The 18,890-nt window shown below is 54.4% G+C and overlaps 2 protein-coding genes across 3 annotated transcripts; both read left to right on the forward strand.

The window, feature by feature from the left end:
- Positions 1–4,492: 4,492 nt before the first annotated feature.
- Positions 4,493–10,736, forward strand: ATP6V0E2 (ATPase H+ transporting V0 subunit e2). The gene is made up of 4 exons (XM_084897168.1): positions 4,493–4,718; positions 6,436–6,483; positions 8,916–9,029; positions 9,415–10,736. Exons 1-3 carry the CDS (start codon positions 4,615–4,617, stop codon positions 9,007–9,009), a joined length of 246 nt encoding a protein of 81 aa, XP_084753294.1. The 5' UTR covers positions 4,493–4,614; the 3' UTR covers positions 9,010–9,029; positions 9,415–10,736.
- Positions 10,737–14,132: 3,396 nt separating this feature from the next.
- On the forward strand, positions 14,133–18,858 carry LRRC61 (leucine rich repeat containing 61). 2 transcript variants are annotated; one of them, XM_084897720.1, is made up of 2 exons: positions 14,133–14,796; positions 17,428–18,858. In XM_084897720.1, the coding sequence occupies exon 2, from the start codon at positions 17,488–17,490 to the stop codon at positions 18,265–18,267; it is 780 nt and encodes a 259-aa protein (XP_084753846.1). In that variant the 5' UTR covers positions 14,133–14,796; positions 17,428–17,487; the 3' UTR covers positions 18,268–18,858. The 2 variants fall into 2 exon arrangements, with proteins under 2 accessions (XP_084753846.1, XP_084753845.1); XM_084897719.1 differs by having other exon boundaries at positions 14,206–14,383.
- Positions 18,859–18,890: the final 32 nt, after the last annotated feature.

The raw sequence follows: 18,890 nt of genomic DNA on the forward strand, positions 1-18,890 counted from the left end.
AAATCTTTTCTGCCTCCTGGACGGGCTTCTCCTGGCCGTGACCGCGGAGCAGAACGTGTCGCTGTGTGCTGGGGGTGGGGCTGTGTGTCTCCCTGCGAGGCCTGCGGTGGAAGTGTGAGGTGTGCGGGAGAGAGTGTCCGTGTGTGTGTGTGTGTGTGTGTCCGTGTGTGTGTGTGTGTGTGTGTCCGTGTGTGTGTGTCCGTGTGTGTGTGTGTGTGTCCGTGTGTGTGTGTGTGTGTGTGTGTGTGACTGGGAGAGTGTCCTTTCCGAGGACTCCTTTGGGGAAGTACCCTCTGTTGGTCCCAGGACCAGCCGTGGGCTCAGAAGAAATGCCTAGTGAGGCTCTGGTTCCCCAGGTCGGGGGCAGCGGGGGGTGGGGGAGTGGGGGTGGTGGAGACTATGTGGGATGCATGAGGGGCATCAGGTTTAGAGGGTGGAGGCCACATGCCAGCCTGGGTGTCCTCAGAGCTGGTAACCAGGATGCACCAGGATCCCCTGGAACACCTGCTGCTGCCCCCTCCCAGCCAGACGGAGGCTGGGATTATTCCATCCGGCTGCCTTGCCCCCTGGCCCCTCTGTCTCCTGCCAATCTCCTCCCCTACTTCCCACCCCAGGCACTCCTCCCTGAGGCTTGCTCTCATTCCCTGGTCCGGGCTTCCTGGTTCCGGATCTCAGGAACCCTAGGAGACTCAGAAGGAAACTAAAGTGGATCCAAGCAGGCATACAGAATCACCCCCAGTGAGAAGTGGGACCACAGCCAAAATCGGTTCGACTCAGTGGATAGAGCATTGGCCTACAGACTGAAAGGTCCCAGGTTCGATTCCGGTCAAGGGCGTGTACCTTGGTTGCCAACACACCCGGGTGTGCAAGAGGCAGCTGATCGATGATTCTCATCAATGTTTCTAGCTCTCTATCCCTCTCTCTTCCTCTCTGTAAAAAAAATCAATAAAATATATATTTTTTTAAAAAGAAGTGGGACCACAGAGGGGAGGGCACAGGTTGTTCTTCTGTCCCCACAGCATCCAACCTCCCTGGAAATGGCTCCACCTGCCTACTGAGCCTCACTCCCACAGTTCCTGGTGAGAGAGGCGCTGGAGGAGGCAGGAAAGGGAACAGGAGACAATCATGAAGTCAGAATTTTAGGGCATATCCATCATTTTGTCCTGTAAACATTTTGTGGGGCCATGGCCCCCCTGGGAATCTAATAAAAGTTATGTCCTCAGAAACACACACACACACACACACACACACACACACACACACACTCACACACACACACACACACACACACACACACAATCTCATACCATTCATGCAGCCCCTGAGTCCCACCTGAATATCCCTGGGAGGCCCCTGGAGTGCTTACTGGTGAGGAAATCAAGGCCTAGAGAAGGAGGGTGGCTTGTCAGAATTCATCTGATTTGTGGTAGGGCCCGAAAGTGTGGAAATATCAGAGGCTCGCATTCCCCTTCTCCCCCCATTACACACACACACACACACACACACACACACACACACACCACACACACACCACACACACACACCACACACACGACAGAGGCAGGAAGGGGACTGTTTCCAGGGAGAGGGAGCCTCTGAGGGGATTGTGAGATGTGCAGGCAGGTCCAATCCGGTTCCAAGCAGCTGGTGCCTGGGGGATGGAGATGAGATAAAGCCTCCCAGCGCCAGTGCTCTGAAGCTGGCTGGCCACACTGAGGCTGGGCTGTAGTCCACTGCCCTGGAAGCACAGAGGGGGGAGGTGCGGGGTGGGGGGTCCTGGCCCCTCTGCTCACCTGCTGCACACTGCCTCCCATCAGCCCAAGCCTCGGAGCCCCCCAAAGTTGACCTGTGGAGGCACCATGCTGCTCCCAGCCCTCCTCTGTGGGATGGCATGGGCACTTACTAATGGGTAAGCCGCTCACCCCAGGGACCCTCCCACTAAGGTCCTTTTCCTCCTGCCCCAGGACTGGGACCCTCTGGAGCAGCCGGACCTCCTCCCACCCTCAGCCTCCTCCTCAGTTCACTGCCTTCCCTGGGGGTTGGCTCTTTCAGGAATGGGATCGGAGGACAGGGCTTCTTGGTGACAAGGAGCAGTGGCAGCGGCTCTCTCCTGCCCCATCCTTGGGCAGGCCACGGTGTGAGCCCGCGGAGACCGTTCCGGTGGAGGAGGAAGTGACCCCATGTCAGGAGGACCTGGTGCCTTGCACCAGCCTCTGTCATTACCGGCGCCTGGGCTGGCGGCTGGCCCTGTCCCGGAGTGGACATGCAGGCCTCTGTCCATCTACAAGTGAGTGAGGGTTGGGATCTGGGCTGGCTGCCCAGCAGAAGAGAGCGAAGGGGCCACATCCGGAGACTGCGGGCCGGAGGTCGTCTCCAGCTCAGCATAACCCTCCCCTGGGATGATCCAGGGGGCGCTCTCTCACCCCTTGTGCCCACCGCGTGTGCCAGGACGGCCGCTGGCGCTGCGCGTGGGCTCCGTGCCCTTCGGAGAGCGCAGTGGGCGGGATGGGCGGAGCTCCTCCTCCCGTGGCAGCCCAGGTGGCCGCCCCTCCCGGGGTAGGGGGTAGGCAAATCTTACCCAGACCAGGGCCCTGTGAAGGGCTGCTGAGGGAGAAGTGACTATGCAGGGTGGGGCTGTGGCCGTACAGGGCCCGCTAAGTCATTTAGTCTGGCACTGCCAGGCATTAGAGGTGAGTTAATTAAATGTTTGAACAAACATAGCAGGCTAATTTCTAAAAAAAAAATATTTTTAGGAAAGGGAGAGGAAGAGGGAAAGAAGGAGGGAGGGAGGGAGAGAGAGAGAGAGAGAGAGAGAGAGAGAGAGAGAGAGAGAGAGAAACATCAACGATGAGAGAGAATCATTGATTGGCTGCCTCCCGGGCATGTGCCATTGACGGCTCAGGTGTGTCTGGCTGGGGGGCACACCTGAGGCTCCACCCCAAAGTGAGCCCCCTTGGCTGGAGCCCTTGCAGCCTCAGCTGTGGGCTGGGTGTCACCTTCCAGCGCCTGGAGTTGCTGCAGCCTCCCCTGCCTGGGGGCAGCTGCCCTCCTGTCCGGCTCGGAGCCAGCCCTGCTTCCTGCAGGCCTGCCCCATGCAACTGGGAATTGAAGCCCTCGGGCCTCCTCAGCTCCCCCTCCGCCTGGGGGAATACCAGGGGTGGGTTCCCACAAGATTGCTGCACCAGGGAAATGCCCCTGCTCCTGGGACCTCAGTGTCCAGGCTCCTTCTGGGACTCTGGGGGTCAGCCCCTTCTGACGTCACAGCCGCAGGCTTCCAGAAGGCTTGTCAGGAGGCCTGTCCCCTGCCCTGCCCTTTTCCTGCCCCAGTGGGGTGAATTGGTAGGATGGAAGAGAGAAAGGCCCTCGACAGTGGGGGTTGTAGTTCCCACCTTATCCATACAATTCCAAATTGAGGTGACTTTCCTGCAAGGACTTTCCCCGTGGCGTCTGTCTTCCAGCCTCTGAGGATCCCCAGAGGGAGATTTAGTCCTGCCTGGGGGTTCTATGCACTTACTTCCCGATGCAGGTCTAGATGCTGACATGGAGGCCCGCTAGGGACACGCCCTGCCTTGCCACTCTGTGCTCTGAGCGAGCTTCCAGTGCCAGCCCGTGAAAAAGCGGGAGCCCTCAGAAATGCGGGTCCCAGGGCTGGAACGTGGTGAGCGCCTTTAGGCCGTTACTGGAGACCTGGTGCCTGGCCAGCTCACTTCACTTCCAGAGAACTGCTGCGTCTCAGACCCCAGGACCCAGCTATCCCTGCATTGGAGAGGCTTTCTATTTTTGCCTCACAGGCAACCAAGCTGAAGGGCATTGGGAATAGAAGGAGCAAGTGCTCTGCCTTTGCCCTGGGTCCTGGACAAGCTGCCAGCCTCCTCACCTACGGGTAATCTTCATGGCAACTCCATGTACCTACCCCACCTACCCACCCACCGCCATATGACTGACCAGAACAGCCAGCATTATAACTGACAGGTAGGTGATAGCCACATAGACCAGGTTGGGGGTAACTACAACCCCCACTTTAGAGGGCCTTTCTCTCTTCCCTCCTACCTCAGCCTTGCCCCGCCCCGCTCCCTGCCCGCGGGATACATCAGAGAGCATAAGACGTACCAGACTATTGCTTCTCTCCCAAGCCCAGGCGTGCTCAGTGTTTAGCAGGACAGTGTGAAGATTGGCCAGTTCCCTCATCCAGGTGTCTGTCAGCCAAGGACTCGGGGTTGGGGGCGGAGGGGAAGAGGATGACCGCCCAGGAATGTCCTCTTTCCAAATATGTGCAAATGAGGTTTATAAAATCACGATTGATTCTCACTGTTTTGCTCTGAATAAAACATTTAGACGCAGGCCTCTGCCCTATAAATTATTTTAGCCAGAACTAGGAACTGGAGACGCTGATCAAAGCTAAGATCTGGCTGCCGGGAAAGCCCGCCCTTAGCCCATCCATCTCCCCAGCCCCTCTCCCGAAGGATGCGCGCGCGCCTGCGCAGCTCGGCCTGCCCGTGCGCTCCCGCGGGCGGCCGGTCCTGGTGCGCATGCTTGGACGCCCACTAAGCCGCCCGGACCCGGGAGCATCTGCAGCCGACCCAGCACCCCGATCCGGGCGTCCCGCGCCCCGCCATGACGGCTCACTCCTTCGCCCTCCCGGTCATCATCTTCACCACGTTCTGGGGCCTCATCGGCATCGCCGGGCCCTGGTTCGTGCCCAAAGGACCCAACCGCGGGTAAGGGACGCGCGGGCCCGGCCTCCCTGCGGACCCCTCCCGGGGCGAGTGCGCGAGCTGCGGCCCGAGGACCCCGGATCCCGCTCCTCCTCCTGGGCCTGCGCTTGGCCCCGGTGCAGCCGGGGGAGGGGCAGAGAGGGTCGTCGTTAGGAAGGCGGAGAGCCGGCTGTCGCGGGAGGTGCTGGAGGGTCACCCCCTTTGGCCACTCACGCTGTGGCTAGCACCGGCTGTGACCTTGAGCGAATGTTACCGCTCAAGCCTCCCTTTCTTCATAGGAAAAATGGGGATGATGATGACAGATGACGGCCTTTTTTTTTTTTAATCCTTACCCGAGGACATATTTCCATACACACACACACACACACACACACACACACACGCGAGAGAGAGAGAGAGAGAGAGAGAGAGAGAGAGAGAGAGAGAGAGAGAGAGAGAGAGAGAAAGAGAGAGAGGAGAATGTGAGAAACATGGATTGATTGCCTCCCCTACCGCTCCTATGGAGAGAGAGAGAGAGAGAGAGAGAGAGAGAGAGAGAGAGAGGGATATGATGTGGGAAATATGGATTGATTGCCTCCCCTATCGCCCCTATGTGGGGACTGAACCCGCATCTTAGATATGTGCCCTGAGGGGAATCCAACCAGCAGCCTGGAGGTGTATGGGAGGACACTTCAACACTGAAGCCACCTGGCCAGGGCCATGGCTGCCTTTTAAAGTTGCTGTGAGGATCACAGAAAATAACGCTTATAAAACCCCTAACGATGCATCCCTGTATTATGTATTGAATGTTTTGGTCGGTATCATTGGCCTGTGGAGGTCCCAGAGCAGATTTCAGTGCCTGTTACACCATTCACCAGTTTCTGCTTCATGTTGTTGTCAGTTATAAGGCACTGTCTCCCCCTGATTACACGTTCCTTCATGCTCCAGATGGGCTGCTTGGCCACCGTAGACCCCATTCACAGCACAGGACTGTGCTTGGTAATGTTAAAAGAATGGATCAGGTGCTAATTTCTCTGGTGCAGACTTCAAGTGCTTTGGGTCAGAGGTCATAGGGTCTGGTTTGGATTCAGTTTAGCTCTGGCTGGAGTTTTGGACACATGGATGCTGCCTCTGTTTTCCAAGATCTGCAGGGCTGAGGACCCACAGCTTCTTAGCATCGCACCTCTCCTGCTAACCTCGGTGAGATCTTCCTTCTGACAGGAGTCTCCCCCGCTGCATTATAAGCTTCTGTCTCCAGTGGTCTGAGTGGACACAAGGTGGCCACCCCTGTGCTCTCAGAGCCACTCAGTCTGCCTCAGCGGTGCACAGTTTCCTTGCTTCTTGTCCTGTCTTCTAGTCTTCAGTGTTCCTTCCGCTTGCCCAATGAATTTTGAATTGCAGAGACTCCTCCACCGTGGGCTACTGCAAATGAGCTCCTTGAGTGTCCAGTCCCAACATGGTTGCATTAAGACGGAGACATATTGGGTGACAGAGAAAGGAGAGGAAGGGAAGGAATCATAAGGAGACTTGGATATGGCCAAGATCAGCCTCCCCATGAGGCGACTCTTAGCATTTTCATTTTCCATCTGAGAAGAACTCAGCCTCTGGTTGGTGTTCAGGTGACATGAGAGGACCAATGGGAAAGGGGCTGACACCAGGAGCTCCTTCTCTGGCCCTGGCAGGCCATCTGAGGACAGTGGATCCATCCTTGGCCCTGACCTGACATCCTCTTCCATTGCAGAGTGATCATCACCATGCTGGTAGCCACTGCTGTCTGCTGTTACCTCTTGTAAGTACCTCTCTCCCCAGCTCAAAATCAGCCAGTGCCTTTCTCCTCCCCTTCCTTTCCCTTCCCCTCCCCTCTGTCCCTGTAGGGAAAGGCTGGATCTGTAACACACAGGAAAGGAGGTGGTTTGGAATGGCAAGGAGAGCAATAGGCTGGACGTCATGAACTCCGGTTCTGGGTCTAAATGTATCACCTGGACAAGCTTTGTAATGTCCACAGGCTGCGGCTTTCTCATGTGTGAAATGAGTGAGTTGGGCCAGCTCAGTGCTTTTCACGCCCAACTTGGCATGAGAATCACCTGGAGAAACTGTGAAATACAGCTCTGAGGGCTTCACCGAGACCCACTAAATCCCAGTGCTCAAGGTCTGCACTCTGGAATCCGAATTTATAATCCACCAGATGCAGTCTCCAAACTTGGAAAGGGGGCCCTGAGAACACAGAAGAGCATTCTGAGGGATGTGAGAACCTGGGCAATTCAAGGGAATCAATTTTCAGGTCCTCTTCGCCTACATGGTTTCTTTCTAAAACCGCTATTCATGATAGCCCCTCCCCCACCCCTCCATCCATCTCCAATCCTTTAGTGTTTCTTTGCTTCATGTTTAAATCATCCTGGCTGCCAGAGTGAGGAGTAAGTCCACGGTCTGGTGTTAGGGAGGCCTGTTTCATTGTCAGTCAAGACCATGTGAGGCCTCTGTGGCTTCCCACCTTCCCGAGTCTCATACACTATTTTTGGGGTTAAGACTGGTGTGGTTGGGTGTTCAGGGTAGGACAGGTAGCATGATTAAATGCTGATTCTTTAAAAAGTAGCTGGTTTTTTTGAAAGTAACTAGGATATTTCTCAGGACTGCCAAATTTTTCAAATGCAAAGGTTAATACCCACATTTTTAAAAATGTGCATGATTGATTTCAGATCTGGTGCCTGTTACATAGTTAAAACCTGTTTTGTCTAATGAGCTAGTTATTAGTCAACTCTAATTTCACTTTATATAATTTTTAATATTTCTACTTCCTATTAACAACAACAACAACAAAAAAGTTGTTAAAAAATAATGCTGACTTTCAGAGGTTTAAATACATGAGGCATATGGTTTTCCAGAATTCTCCCTGGACAGGGCATCTCTAAGTCCCTTTCTCTGTGCTGTTTCTTTTTATTTATTTATTTATTTATTTATTTATTTATTTATTTATTTTTTAAAAAAATATATTTTATTGATTTTGTACAGAGAGGAAGGGAGAGAGATAGAGAGTTAGAAACATCGATGAGAGAGAGTCATCGATCAGCTGCTTCTTGCACACCCCCTTCTGGGGATCAGCTGCTTCTTGCACACCCCCTACTGGGGATATGCCCGCAACCAAGGTACATGCCCTTGACCGGAATCGAACCCGGGACCCTTCAGTCCCCAAGCCGACACTCTATCCATTGAGCCAAACCGGTCTTGTCTCTCTGTGCTGTTTCTTGGTCTTTTAGGGCCGGACAGATGTCCTCGTCTCTCCTAGGGAGGGCCTGTGGGCGCTGAGGTTTGAAGGCTCAGAGACCAGGACAGAGGATAGTGCCTGGGCACGTGGGCGACAGAACATAGACAGGGTGTGGGTAATTGCAAACACCAAATCAGCATAGGGGAAGGTAACCTGGGCTGCAGATCAGGTGCACATGGGCGGAAAGGTGGGGCAACTTAAGCAAATGACATGCTTAGAAATTCTATTTACAAAACATAAATTTGAGGTAATGCCAATGATAAGCAGGCACCCATTTCTGAAAGGCAGGTGACTGGTTGCCGTGGGGATTCAGAGGTGAAAGAGCTGGATCCTTCCTGCAAAACCAGACCGAGCCCCATTGGTACCAGCATTGGAGGCATGCGAAGTGCTGCACCTCCAGGGTCTTTGGGGCAAACGACGTCATGATGATGGGGCCTGACACCCTTGGCCCCATCTGTGCCACCTGTGGTTGCCAGAAAGCTCACTGGCCTGAGGGGACAGGCCCTGTCCCATCCCCAGCAGGTTTGGGAGTGGGGCATTCTGGTCATCACTTCCTCATGTTGTTCTTAAAAGGGGGTGATTCTGACATGCCTCCCATCAGAACAGCCCTGTCCTGCCCCCAGGTGCAGACTGGAGTGGCCCACACCAGGGATGGATTGGGGCACATCTGGCAATCTCTCCTGAAGTGCCCAGGAGGCTGTCTTACCTCTTCCCTCATCCCAGAGTCCAGCCTCAACTCAGAGACCTAATAAATCTACAAGTCAAACCGAATCTAAACCAAAATCCACGAACCCCAGACCCAGCCCCACTGCCGGCTGGAGTGTGGGTGGCTCTGTGGGCCCCTCACAGACCCTGCAGCTGGTGATTGGGTGGGTCATGTGACCACAAGCCTCGTAGGAGACGTTCCTGGGAGGCTCCTGCTGTGCCCCAGCTCACCCTCCATGTGCTGTCCCCGGCAGCTGGCTCATCGCCATCCTGGCCCAGCTGAACCCGCTGTTTGGGCCACAGCTGAAGAACGAGACCATCTGGTATGTGCGCTTCCTGTGGGAGTGACCGCTGCTGCGTCAGCCCAGGTACTGGGGCTCGGGCAGTGGTTAGGGGGCACCGGGCGTGGAGGGACGAGAACAGGCAGGACCGTTTTAAGAGTTTACGTTTGGATTCAGATGTTAATTTATCAGACAAAAGAAAAAAAAAAGTGGTGAGCACCTACTCTCTGCCTGCCTGGCACTGCACTGGGCACCAGATGGATGGCAAACCACAGTCCTCCAGGTGCTTCCTCAGAGGGCCCAGGGGGCATGGCCGGGGATACAGAACCTGTCCCGAGAGAGGAAGGCCTGGGGCCCAGGAGCATTGAGGCAATAACTGGCCAGAGGAAGTTGGGATAAGCTGAGTGACTGGGGCAGAGGCAGGGAGGGGTGGTAGAGAGGGGGTGACCCTTTCATGTGATGTGCTTTTCAGGTACCCCGGCTCTCTGGATGACCTTGGCTCAACTCTCCCCGAAGGCCCCTTTGTTCCACCCCCACAGCTGTGTCGTGATCCCTCTGGGTTGAAGTAATGGAAAAATCATTGACACCCAAAACACCAGAGTAGTTTGGGTCCAGATTGAAACTTATATGTTTAGCATTCTTTATAGTTGTAAAGTCACTTAAGTGGCCCGCTCAGAAAGTTGTACCTCCGCAGAATATCTTGTTCCGTTCTCCCCCTGTACCTGAGCCTCTGGGGAGGGAGGGGCACTTATGCACAGATCCCACACTGTGCATAAGCGCCCCTCCCTCCCCAGAGGCTCAGAAACGAGGCAGCTCCTGCCCCCTGTTTGGACTCCACTCATTCGGATGCAGTGAGGGCAGACTTCAGAGCCCCTCACAGCAGCCTCTAGGTCACCCGAGCTGTGGAGGGGGAAGAGAGACAGGTGTAGGCAAAGTTTGGGCAGCGCTGTGGGCTTCGGAGGTCAGGCTGGGATGGTGAGGGAGGGAAGGGCATCGGCCCTGAATGGCTGAGCAGGCAACAGACCAGTGAGATCCTGGGACACCCACCCATGCCCTCACTCTCAGGAGAGCTGAGGCCGAGATCTCAGACATTTGCCCTCAGCCTCAGAGCCAATCAGGGTCTCCTCTCTGCCACACGACCTCCCTGGAGGAAGAAGCCAATTTCATGTATTTATTGACTATTTATTTGATTGGCCTTCCTCCCAATAGTGGGCATTGTTTTTGGACCTGCGGTAGAGGGTGAGGTCTCACCTGGATTTCTTGATCTGGGCATGGCCTGCTGCTCAGAGCTCAGGCTGGGCCTCCCCTTGACATCCTACAGGCCCCTTTCAGACTCCCTTCCTGCCCTGACCCCTGTGGCTCTCCTGGAGTGGGGGTATTGTGTGTGGGTTGTACAGAAAATCCGATCTGTATCTAGTGACTCAAGAGTGATGGATGAGAAATCACTGTTTGGTGGCAGAGTCCTGGCTGAGGCCAAGTTTGCTGGCCACCCTTTCCCTGCCCACCTGATTTCCATGTCCTCAGAGGGTGGGGGTAAGGTTGGGGGTAAGGTGGGGGTAAGGAAAGAGGGCTCGAAGTGGCTTGGAGCTGCAGCTCTGAGATGTGGACACGGAGCTACATTTTCCTGAGACCTGAAGGAAAGCGCAGCCGGTCTGGATTCTGCCAGAACCAGGCCTGGCAGGAGGAAAATGTGGAAGACTTGCTCAAGTGGAACTTTGACCACCACTCATCTGTGCCTCTGAATGCTGAGGGAACAGTTCTCGGGCTGCTCAATAAAGCAGGTTCTCAACCTTTCTGGAGTGTAGCCTGCTCATTTCAAAATATCTTAGGGACCAAATCTGCCTGCTTTGCACCTGTCCTGGGTGAGAATGTCCTGCATAGGGCAAGACAACAGCAAGCAGAAGGAACTAGCACTTCAAGACAGCTAAGAGCCAGCAAATTTAGGGTGGGGAGGTGCATAGAGGAGGGACTGGACCGTGAGGGCCTGACCATGGCTGAGGAGCTTGGAGGGACCCAAAGGGCAATGCAAAGGCCACAGAGAAAGCCAGGGCGGGTTATGACCCAATTTGATTTCTGGGATAATCTCTACAAGGTGCATAATGGACAGGGGCCTGGTGATAGGGGCCCAGGTGAGCAGTGGTAAGGACGAGTGGGCAAACTGAAGGTCTACTTAGTAGCTGAGATGACCAGCGTGTTGGCAGTGGGAGAGGAGGAAGCCAGGATGGATCCAGCCTGCTCTGGATGCTGGACTCTGGAGAAGACAGGCTGTGAGGTAAGACACACAGATGGCCAGCAGGGGGCAGCACCCGAAAGCAGGAGGGAAGCATCCAGAGACCAGTATATACCTGGCCACCCAGAGGAGCATGATTTTACAGGTTCTGGGGCTTTAGTAACCTGTTAGCAGGGAGCAGGGACAGTTCTCAGGATGATTCCACAGCCTGGGTGAAATTTCCTTCAAGCATATTTCATAACCACAACTGGTACCTACCAGGTGCCAGCCACTGCTTGGGGAAAACAAAGGGCAAAGAGCTAAGGTGCCTTACTACTTGATACTCTGATGCCAGGCTCCCCAACCATCCTGTCTGGCCTTTCCTACCTCAACATCCTGGTAGATCTGACAAGTTCCAACTGGTCCTAGGGACACCCAGCAGTCCCGATTCTCAATGGGGAGGGGAGGTACATGCAGATGACTGCATGCCACAGCATCACAGCCCTGAGGAAGCCCCTAGAGCAAGGCGCCTGGAACTGTAGTTGCTTTGAACAGAAATAGAATCATTCATTCATAACTATGGGAATGTGAGGATGTGTGTGTGAAATCCATGGGGGTGGTTATGGTTGCTCCTCAATCGCCTGGAAGTGACCTTTGTTTACAATTTTGGAGTTTCCAAGAACAAAGTCACTTGATCACCACCATCAGAAGAGTGAGGAAAACTGATGTGACCACACTGCGTATTAACAAATCTGCATAAGGATCACTCAGAACAAAACAAACCCATAGTATACTGGACCAGATACATTACAACAGAATCTCCAGGCATGGAGCAAGACTCCCAGACTTTTAATAAGTGCTCCTGATGGTTACCAGGCTGGCACAGTTCCAGGGATCAGAGTTTTGGAATCAGGCAGTGGCATTTCTCAGGGTGGAATTAAGGGCCATGATGGCAGCACAGCTTTTCCTCCCTACTGACAAAGACCCGGGAGACATGGGGATGGTGGTTTTCTTTACCTGCCCATTCTGTGTCTCCGCAGCCGGGGTGCCAGACCGGATGGATCACTGCAGAGGCTGCAACCTTGATCGGTTGTGATACCAGCTGCAACAGCCGTGCTCCTGGTTCACAGGAACTGATTCGGCAAACGTATATAGCATGTCTCTTCAGTCTTTGTGCCCAGCCTCCGGAGCTCAGGCTATTTGAGCAGCTCAGCTCATCTTTAAGGTTGAGAGTGCAGAACTGAGAATTGGGCCCACCTAGCTCTACTGATTATAGTTGAGTGAAAGTTACTTAATCTTTCTAAGCTTCAACATGCAATCCGAGCACGTACCCTTGACCAAATTGGGACTGGGGACCCGTCAGCCCTCAGGCCTACTCTCTATCCACTAAGCCAAACCAGTTAGGGCTGATATGCTTTTTTATTTGTTCAGGTTTATTTATTATTATTATTATTATTATTATTATTTTTGGTGTGTGTGTGTGTGTGTGTAGCATTAATGATGTCTAAACTTTCTTGTGGTGTTTTTTTTATGTTGATATTGTACATTTCTTATTAAGCTTTTCCCATAGTTTAATTTTTTTATTGCTAGTAAAATGTAATCTTCCTTTCTATTTCTAAATGGTTGTTTGCACATATGGAAGATTTTGATTTCTATATATTAATATTAAATCCAGATACCTTACTGAATTGTTGTATCTTTTATATGTTTCTTCTCCCCCAGTGTCTCCTAGTCTTGCAATTAAATCACCCCTGGTTCTAGAGTGCCTCTGGATTAACACTGCAGAGACCAGCTCTGAGACTATTATATACGTATCAATACAACTTTAAAATATTTGTGGCTCCTGCCATCTCCTACTTTAACATGCTGTGTGACTAAACTTGTGTCCTTATCTGTATAACAGAGAAATCAATACCTCCATCTCTGAGGCATTGGACAGAATCAAATAAGATTTAAGATAGCTTTGATAAAGTGTCAGGATGAATACTTTTGTTGCAGGGGTCCTAGTTTGAGCTCAAGCTGAAGAATTGGACATGGAGTCGATTTGCCTGAGATCAGAGGAGAGCTGCAGGGAGACAGAACAAACCTACCCCCACCCCCAAGACTGCCCTGAGACCCACAGTGCCCTAGCCGCAGCCCCTGAAGTTGTCTGACTCTGCAGGTGGAAAGAAGTTTTGCGTGGCTGCGAGACAAGAGCTGGACACTAATTTTTTAAAATTAATTAATGTATTTGATTGATTATGGTCTCACATAATTGTCCTTATCCCCCCATTCCCATCCCAAACCCCTCCCTAAATATGCCCCCACCCCCTTGTTGACCATGGCCACTGGCTAGGCACATATGCATGCATACAAGTCCTTTGGTTGATCTCTTCCCCTACCCCCACCTTCCCCTATTTTCCCTCTGAGGTTTGAGAGTCTGATCGCTGCTTCTCTTTCTCTGGATCTGTTTTTGTTCATCAGTGAGTTGGGCACTTCTGTGCCCAGGTGGGACCGACGTGGGAGAGAGCAGCACTCTCTGCCCAGCCAAAACGGCCGCTAGATGGTTCCTAGTGGGGAGGTGCCGGACGAGCTTCCAGCCTCTAGGGCGTCACCGCTCAGCGGGAACTTGTCCCCAGACACTCTGGGTGGGTTGGCTGAGAGGCTGGCTGAGCCCTCAGGCTCGGAAGAAACCCCACGTGTGGGCCACTTCTGCCTGCGCGTGCGCAGAGCCAGGTCCGCACTCGGGCAGCCTCCCGCGCAGAGCCCGAGCGGAAGGAGCCGTGGGGGTCGGTTAGTGAGGAGGAAGACTCGGTCTCCATCAGCCAGGAACGCTCTGACTGCGTCCTTCAGGGCCACAACAATAACTAGCGGAGCTGAACGAGTTGGGAGGAATCTGGGTAACCGTGAGAGCAGGGCGTGACTTCCGGCGAGGAGGCGGTGCACCCTCTTCGCTTCCGGCCGCGGGGTCGCCTGCGCCTGCGCACTACGTGCTGGCCGTCAGCAGGGAAAACTACCCACCGCGGGCGGGGGAGGGAGCCGGCCATCGCTCCCGGAAGTAGCCCTTTGCGCGTCCCGGAAGCTAAGTGTCCTTAGGCTCTGCCGGGCCCTTCCGGTGGCTTCTGCGGCTGCCCGGGTGGTGGGCGAGGGGGGCGGCTCCTCGCTACTGGCCGCTGGAGCTGCGCCGGGCCTCCCAGCTTCACCAGCCTGGTCTTTGAGGGCGGCTGGCCAAGTCCCGAGCCCCTGGCCCTAGGTAAGCCGGGGTTAGGACGTTGTGGTCCCCCCTCAACGAAGTGGACGCTGAGGCGGGGCGAGGGGCGGAGGCAGCTTGCCCCCCTCCTAGGCCGGCCTGGGCCTCTCCTGCCCGGTGCCCAAAACACGCCAGGGGAGGCCAGAGTGTACAGCACAGCGGCCCGTGTCCATCATTCACCCTGCTGTGTACGTTTACCCAGTCCCTAACAAGCATCTTTCCTTTTCGCTACCATCATCAGTGAGGGCAGGGCACTTGCAGGCCTCGTTGCAGTATCTGGTTCTGTGCTCCCAGTAGTGAGGAAGCCTGCAGATGGCTTCTGGAGGCCCAGTGCGCGCTCTAGTCTCCCGCTCTCCTCTGACCATCACATTACCACTCTGGGTTTCTGTTTCTTCAATCATAAAATAAGAACTGAGGTAAGCCCCCTCCGATTCTGACATCCTCGAGGATTTTTTTCTGGGACTAGGATAGTGTCTTGCATCTCATTCTACCGTTATTTAGCCCCTCCACAGTGTCCACCTCCAGGGGGATTCAGCCATGTGATGTGGCTGGCGGTGACTGAGTTCTTGCATGATGGGCATGAGGCCATTGCCTCTTACTCCTTCTGAGCCTCTTCCCGCTGGAAGGAGCCTCTCAGTATGGCATTGCCCACAATCCTCCCTGGGCCGAGTCTCACAGGAGCCTCTTCAGTGGGCTTGTCACCTGCAGAGGCAACCCTGCCATCCCTGGTGCCCTCACCATCACAGGCTGCTGTGGCTCACCGCTGTCTGAGAATGCCCCCCGAGGCCAGTGTGGTGTCTGAACAGTGTTGGTCATCCTCACCTTGAAAGTTACGATTTCTCCCTCTGGCTGCTCAGCCATATCCTCATTCAGCCTCATAAAGGTTGATGTTCTGACTTCTGCCCTTGACCTTTCCAGTCTATACCACATGAATAGTGACCACTTTCACCTTTAATGTGTGTCTGGGGAGAATCGGGGAGGATATGGAAATTCCTGCAGAGGCCTACAGATAATGGAAGAGGTCTGTGTCCCAAAAGCCTGGCCTGCTGTGCCACACGCTCTCACCAGGCACCTGTGTAGGTCATGCCTTCAGCTTGAGCATCAAATGTCTCAGTGCCACATGCTCACCTCAAACAAGGTCTTGCCCCCTAGCCTGTTGCATCTTCTGTGTCCCGAGTGTTTGAGAAGGAAGTCCCTGCATCCAGTCACCTGACCAGACCCATGCATGTTTTTTTACTGTTCTAGACCCTCGTCCCTCTGCATCGCTCCACTGCCCTCAGTGAGGTCCTGTCTCACTAGTGCGTTTATGGCAGGCTCTGGGCCAGAGCAGTTTTAATCAGAGGCACAAGGGACTACCCCGCTGCCTGCTGACAAAACCCAGCAGATCCTCTACACGTTGTGTAGGGTGAATCTGACTTCTTAGTAGATGCCTCCAGTCACTTTTGGAAAGAAATGAGGTCAAAACGAGAACTTGCTGGGGAGTTGCAGACCAGAGGAAAGCTAGATAGAGGTGCAGGGACCCCCTTCTCAGGGGACTGGGAGGGTAAGCGCTGTTAGTAGCCTTCCCAGCTACCTGGCAGAGGTATGGAAGGAGCTCTGAGCCTGGTTTCCTTGGAGAGGGGGAAATATAAAGTGGCCTTGATGATGGAAATGCAGACTTGGGACTGCCAACACTCTGCGGAGGCCCAGGTTTTGTCAGCAGGAGTGAATGGTTCCATAGTTCTTTGCAGGCATCACTTTGCATAGCCTGGGCCTGACCAAAGTCTGCAGAGTTGGGAGACTGCCATTTGGAGCAGAGTTCCCTTCTTGTTTTCTCTGCTGGAACCTTGACCCCTCTGTGGGCGGCAGGACCCTCCCCACGGCCTCCTCCCTCATGCTTGTTCTGCACCGGCACCTGGGCTGCTGCTGTCCCTCGGCCACTGAGGACCTGAAACGCCCCTGCCCTGCCTTTCTGGAGCCAACTTTGGTGCCACCCTGCCCCTCCCTCCAGGATGGTCCCCACCTCTCCAGCCCCCTTGCTTTCTTTGGAAATGACGTCATGTTTGCAGCTGGAACAGTGATGGATGCTGTTCTGTGGACACCAGAGTAAAAAACTAGTTTGGGCGGGTGGTGAGTGTATTTGGAGAGCAGTGGCGGGGAGTGGAGGAGGGAAAGTGGAGGTCTGGCAGGGTTGCCTCTCATCCCAGGCTTACCATCCCTTTCTTCCTCCTACCTTAGTTTTGTGTCTGGGACTGAAGGCTGGTCCTCTGAAGGACCAAAGGTTACAAATTGGCCATCATAATCTAGAAACCATTTTGAATTTACATTTTAAAAAGGTGCAACAGGAACATTTTAAAAATTATTTTTCTTTTAATTCTTTATTGTTGAAAGTATTATATAGGTCCCTCTTCTTCCCCCCCTATTGAGTCCCTCCAGTCTGCCTTCTACACCCCCAAGTCCTCACCGCCCCTTGTGTCCATGGGTCATGCACATAGGCATACAAGGTCCTTGGTTGATTACCTCCCACCCACCTGCCCTCCCCCTCCTTCCCTCCAAGATTCTGCACTCTGACATCAGGAACATTTTTGAGTGAATAAAGCCAGGCCCCGGTGCTCCTGTCTATGTTCACAAATGCAAGGCTCTCCCGGGGAGGGAACAAAGGAGACTGGTGATGGTGGTGACCATTATCTATTAAAAAAAATATACTTAAATGGGTAAAAAGAATCATCTCAAAACTAATAACGAGAGGTCATGAGTGGTTATGGGAAAAATAACATTATGAGATTTTGCTATTCGGTGCAGATGTGGAAAATGGGGAGAATTGGTAACACTGGGCCTGCAAGCCGGCCAGCATGGCTCACCAGCTGAGTCGGGTCTTCTTAGTAAGGTCTGGACCCGGCCCACCTCCCTCAGGGGGCCGGTGGTACTCCGGCGTCTTGGTCTTGTTGGGTCACCGGGGTTTCTGGCTCTGGTAGCAGAGGGTGGGTGGCACTTGATGCTGTCACCTGCTCCAGGGTCACAGGGGTGTTTAGGAGAGTTCTGCTTAATGTTTAACTATCTTTCCTTAGTGAACAGCCAGCTGACCCCCAGATTGTCAAGGCCTAGACCCCCTGGACTGACTTGGACTGATGGAGCCTCAGGGTGAGAAGCCAGGAGAGGCCGAAGGGGTGCGCATCACCTCCCAGATGCTCAAGTCTTGCTCAGGCGAGTTTGCCCTGGAGTCCATCCTGCTGCTGAAGCTACGGGGCTTGGGGCTGGTGGACCTCGGCTGTCTGGGCGAGTGCCTGGCTCTCGAGTGGCTGGACCTTTCTGGCAACGCGCTCACCCACCTGGGCCCCCTGGCCTCCTTGCGCCAGCTGGCAGTCCTCAATGTTGCCAACAATCGGCTGACAGGCCTGGAGCCACTGGCCGCCTGCGAGAACCTGCAGAGTCTCAATGTTGCAGGCAACCTGCTGGCCACCCCGAGCCAGCTGCAGTGTCTGGCGGGGCTCCGGGGCCTGGAGTACCTGCGGCTCCGGGACCCTTTGGCCCGGCTCAGCAACCCTCTCTGTGCCAGTCCCTCCTACTGGGCGGTGGTCCGAGAGCTGCTGCCAGGCCTGAAGGTCATAGATAGTGAGCGTGTGAGCGGGCGTGGCAGTGAGTTTTACCAGCTGTGTCGGGACCTGGACTGCTCCTTGCAGCCCAGCTCCAGCCCAGGCCCCTGCATCACGGAGGCCCAGCCCTGGGTGGAGCCAGGGTACTGGGAGTCCTGGCCACCCCGGAGCAGTTCCATCCTGGAGGAGGCCTGCCGGCAGTTCCAGGACACCGTGCAGGAGTGCAGAGACCTGGACCGCCAGGCCGGTGACTGCCTGGCCCGGGCCGAGCAGGCACTCAGTCCTGCGGGTACCACCTCATCCTTTGTCTTCTAAGTGTGCCCCATGGCCCTGGACAGCGTGGCACAAGGCCATGGGGTTGGCACAGTGTGAGTTAGCTGCCCACATCTCCCCTCCTGCCTCTGCTCTTGTCTTCATTGTTTCATCACGCTGGTTACTGTCCCTGCAAACTGGGCTATTTATTTATCCCTGTTCCTAAGAGCAGACCCCCCCTTCCCACTCCTACCTCAAGAAAATCTCCATGTTCTTCGGGGAAGTACTTCCCCAGTGCTTCAAGCAGGTGGGAGGACCCTCCGTTAGCAGCTGGCATCTCGTGGCTGTCTTGCCACCTCTGCCATACGCCTGGGGAGGAGGCTGCCGGCCCCTGGTTGCCACTCCTGGCTGCTCAGCCTTACACTGGTGGAAGAAAGCTGTTGCTTTAAAGGTTAAAGGTGGCAAAGGAAGGGATGGAGTGCCCCCCATTGCACTGGTCCTGGAAATAGGTATGAGCAGAGCACAGAGCATGGAAGCTGGCATTTACCCCTTCCCAGATTTGCCTACCCACATGACCCTCTGCCCTGCCCCACCAGTCCTGTGTCTCCAGGCAGCCTCCACTGCCCATTCTAAACCCTATTAAATATTTGTTTTAATTCTGTTGCATCAATGCCTGTCATTTCACT

The sequence above is a fragment of the Pipistrellus hanaki genome, assembly GCF_964339955.1.
Source record: "Pipistrellus hanaki genome assembly, chromosome: 10".
NCBI lineage: Eukaryota > Metazoa > Chordata > Mammalia > Chiroptera > Vespertilionidae > Pipistrellus > Pipistrellus hanaki.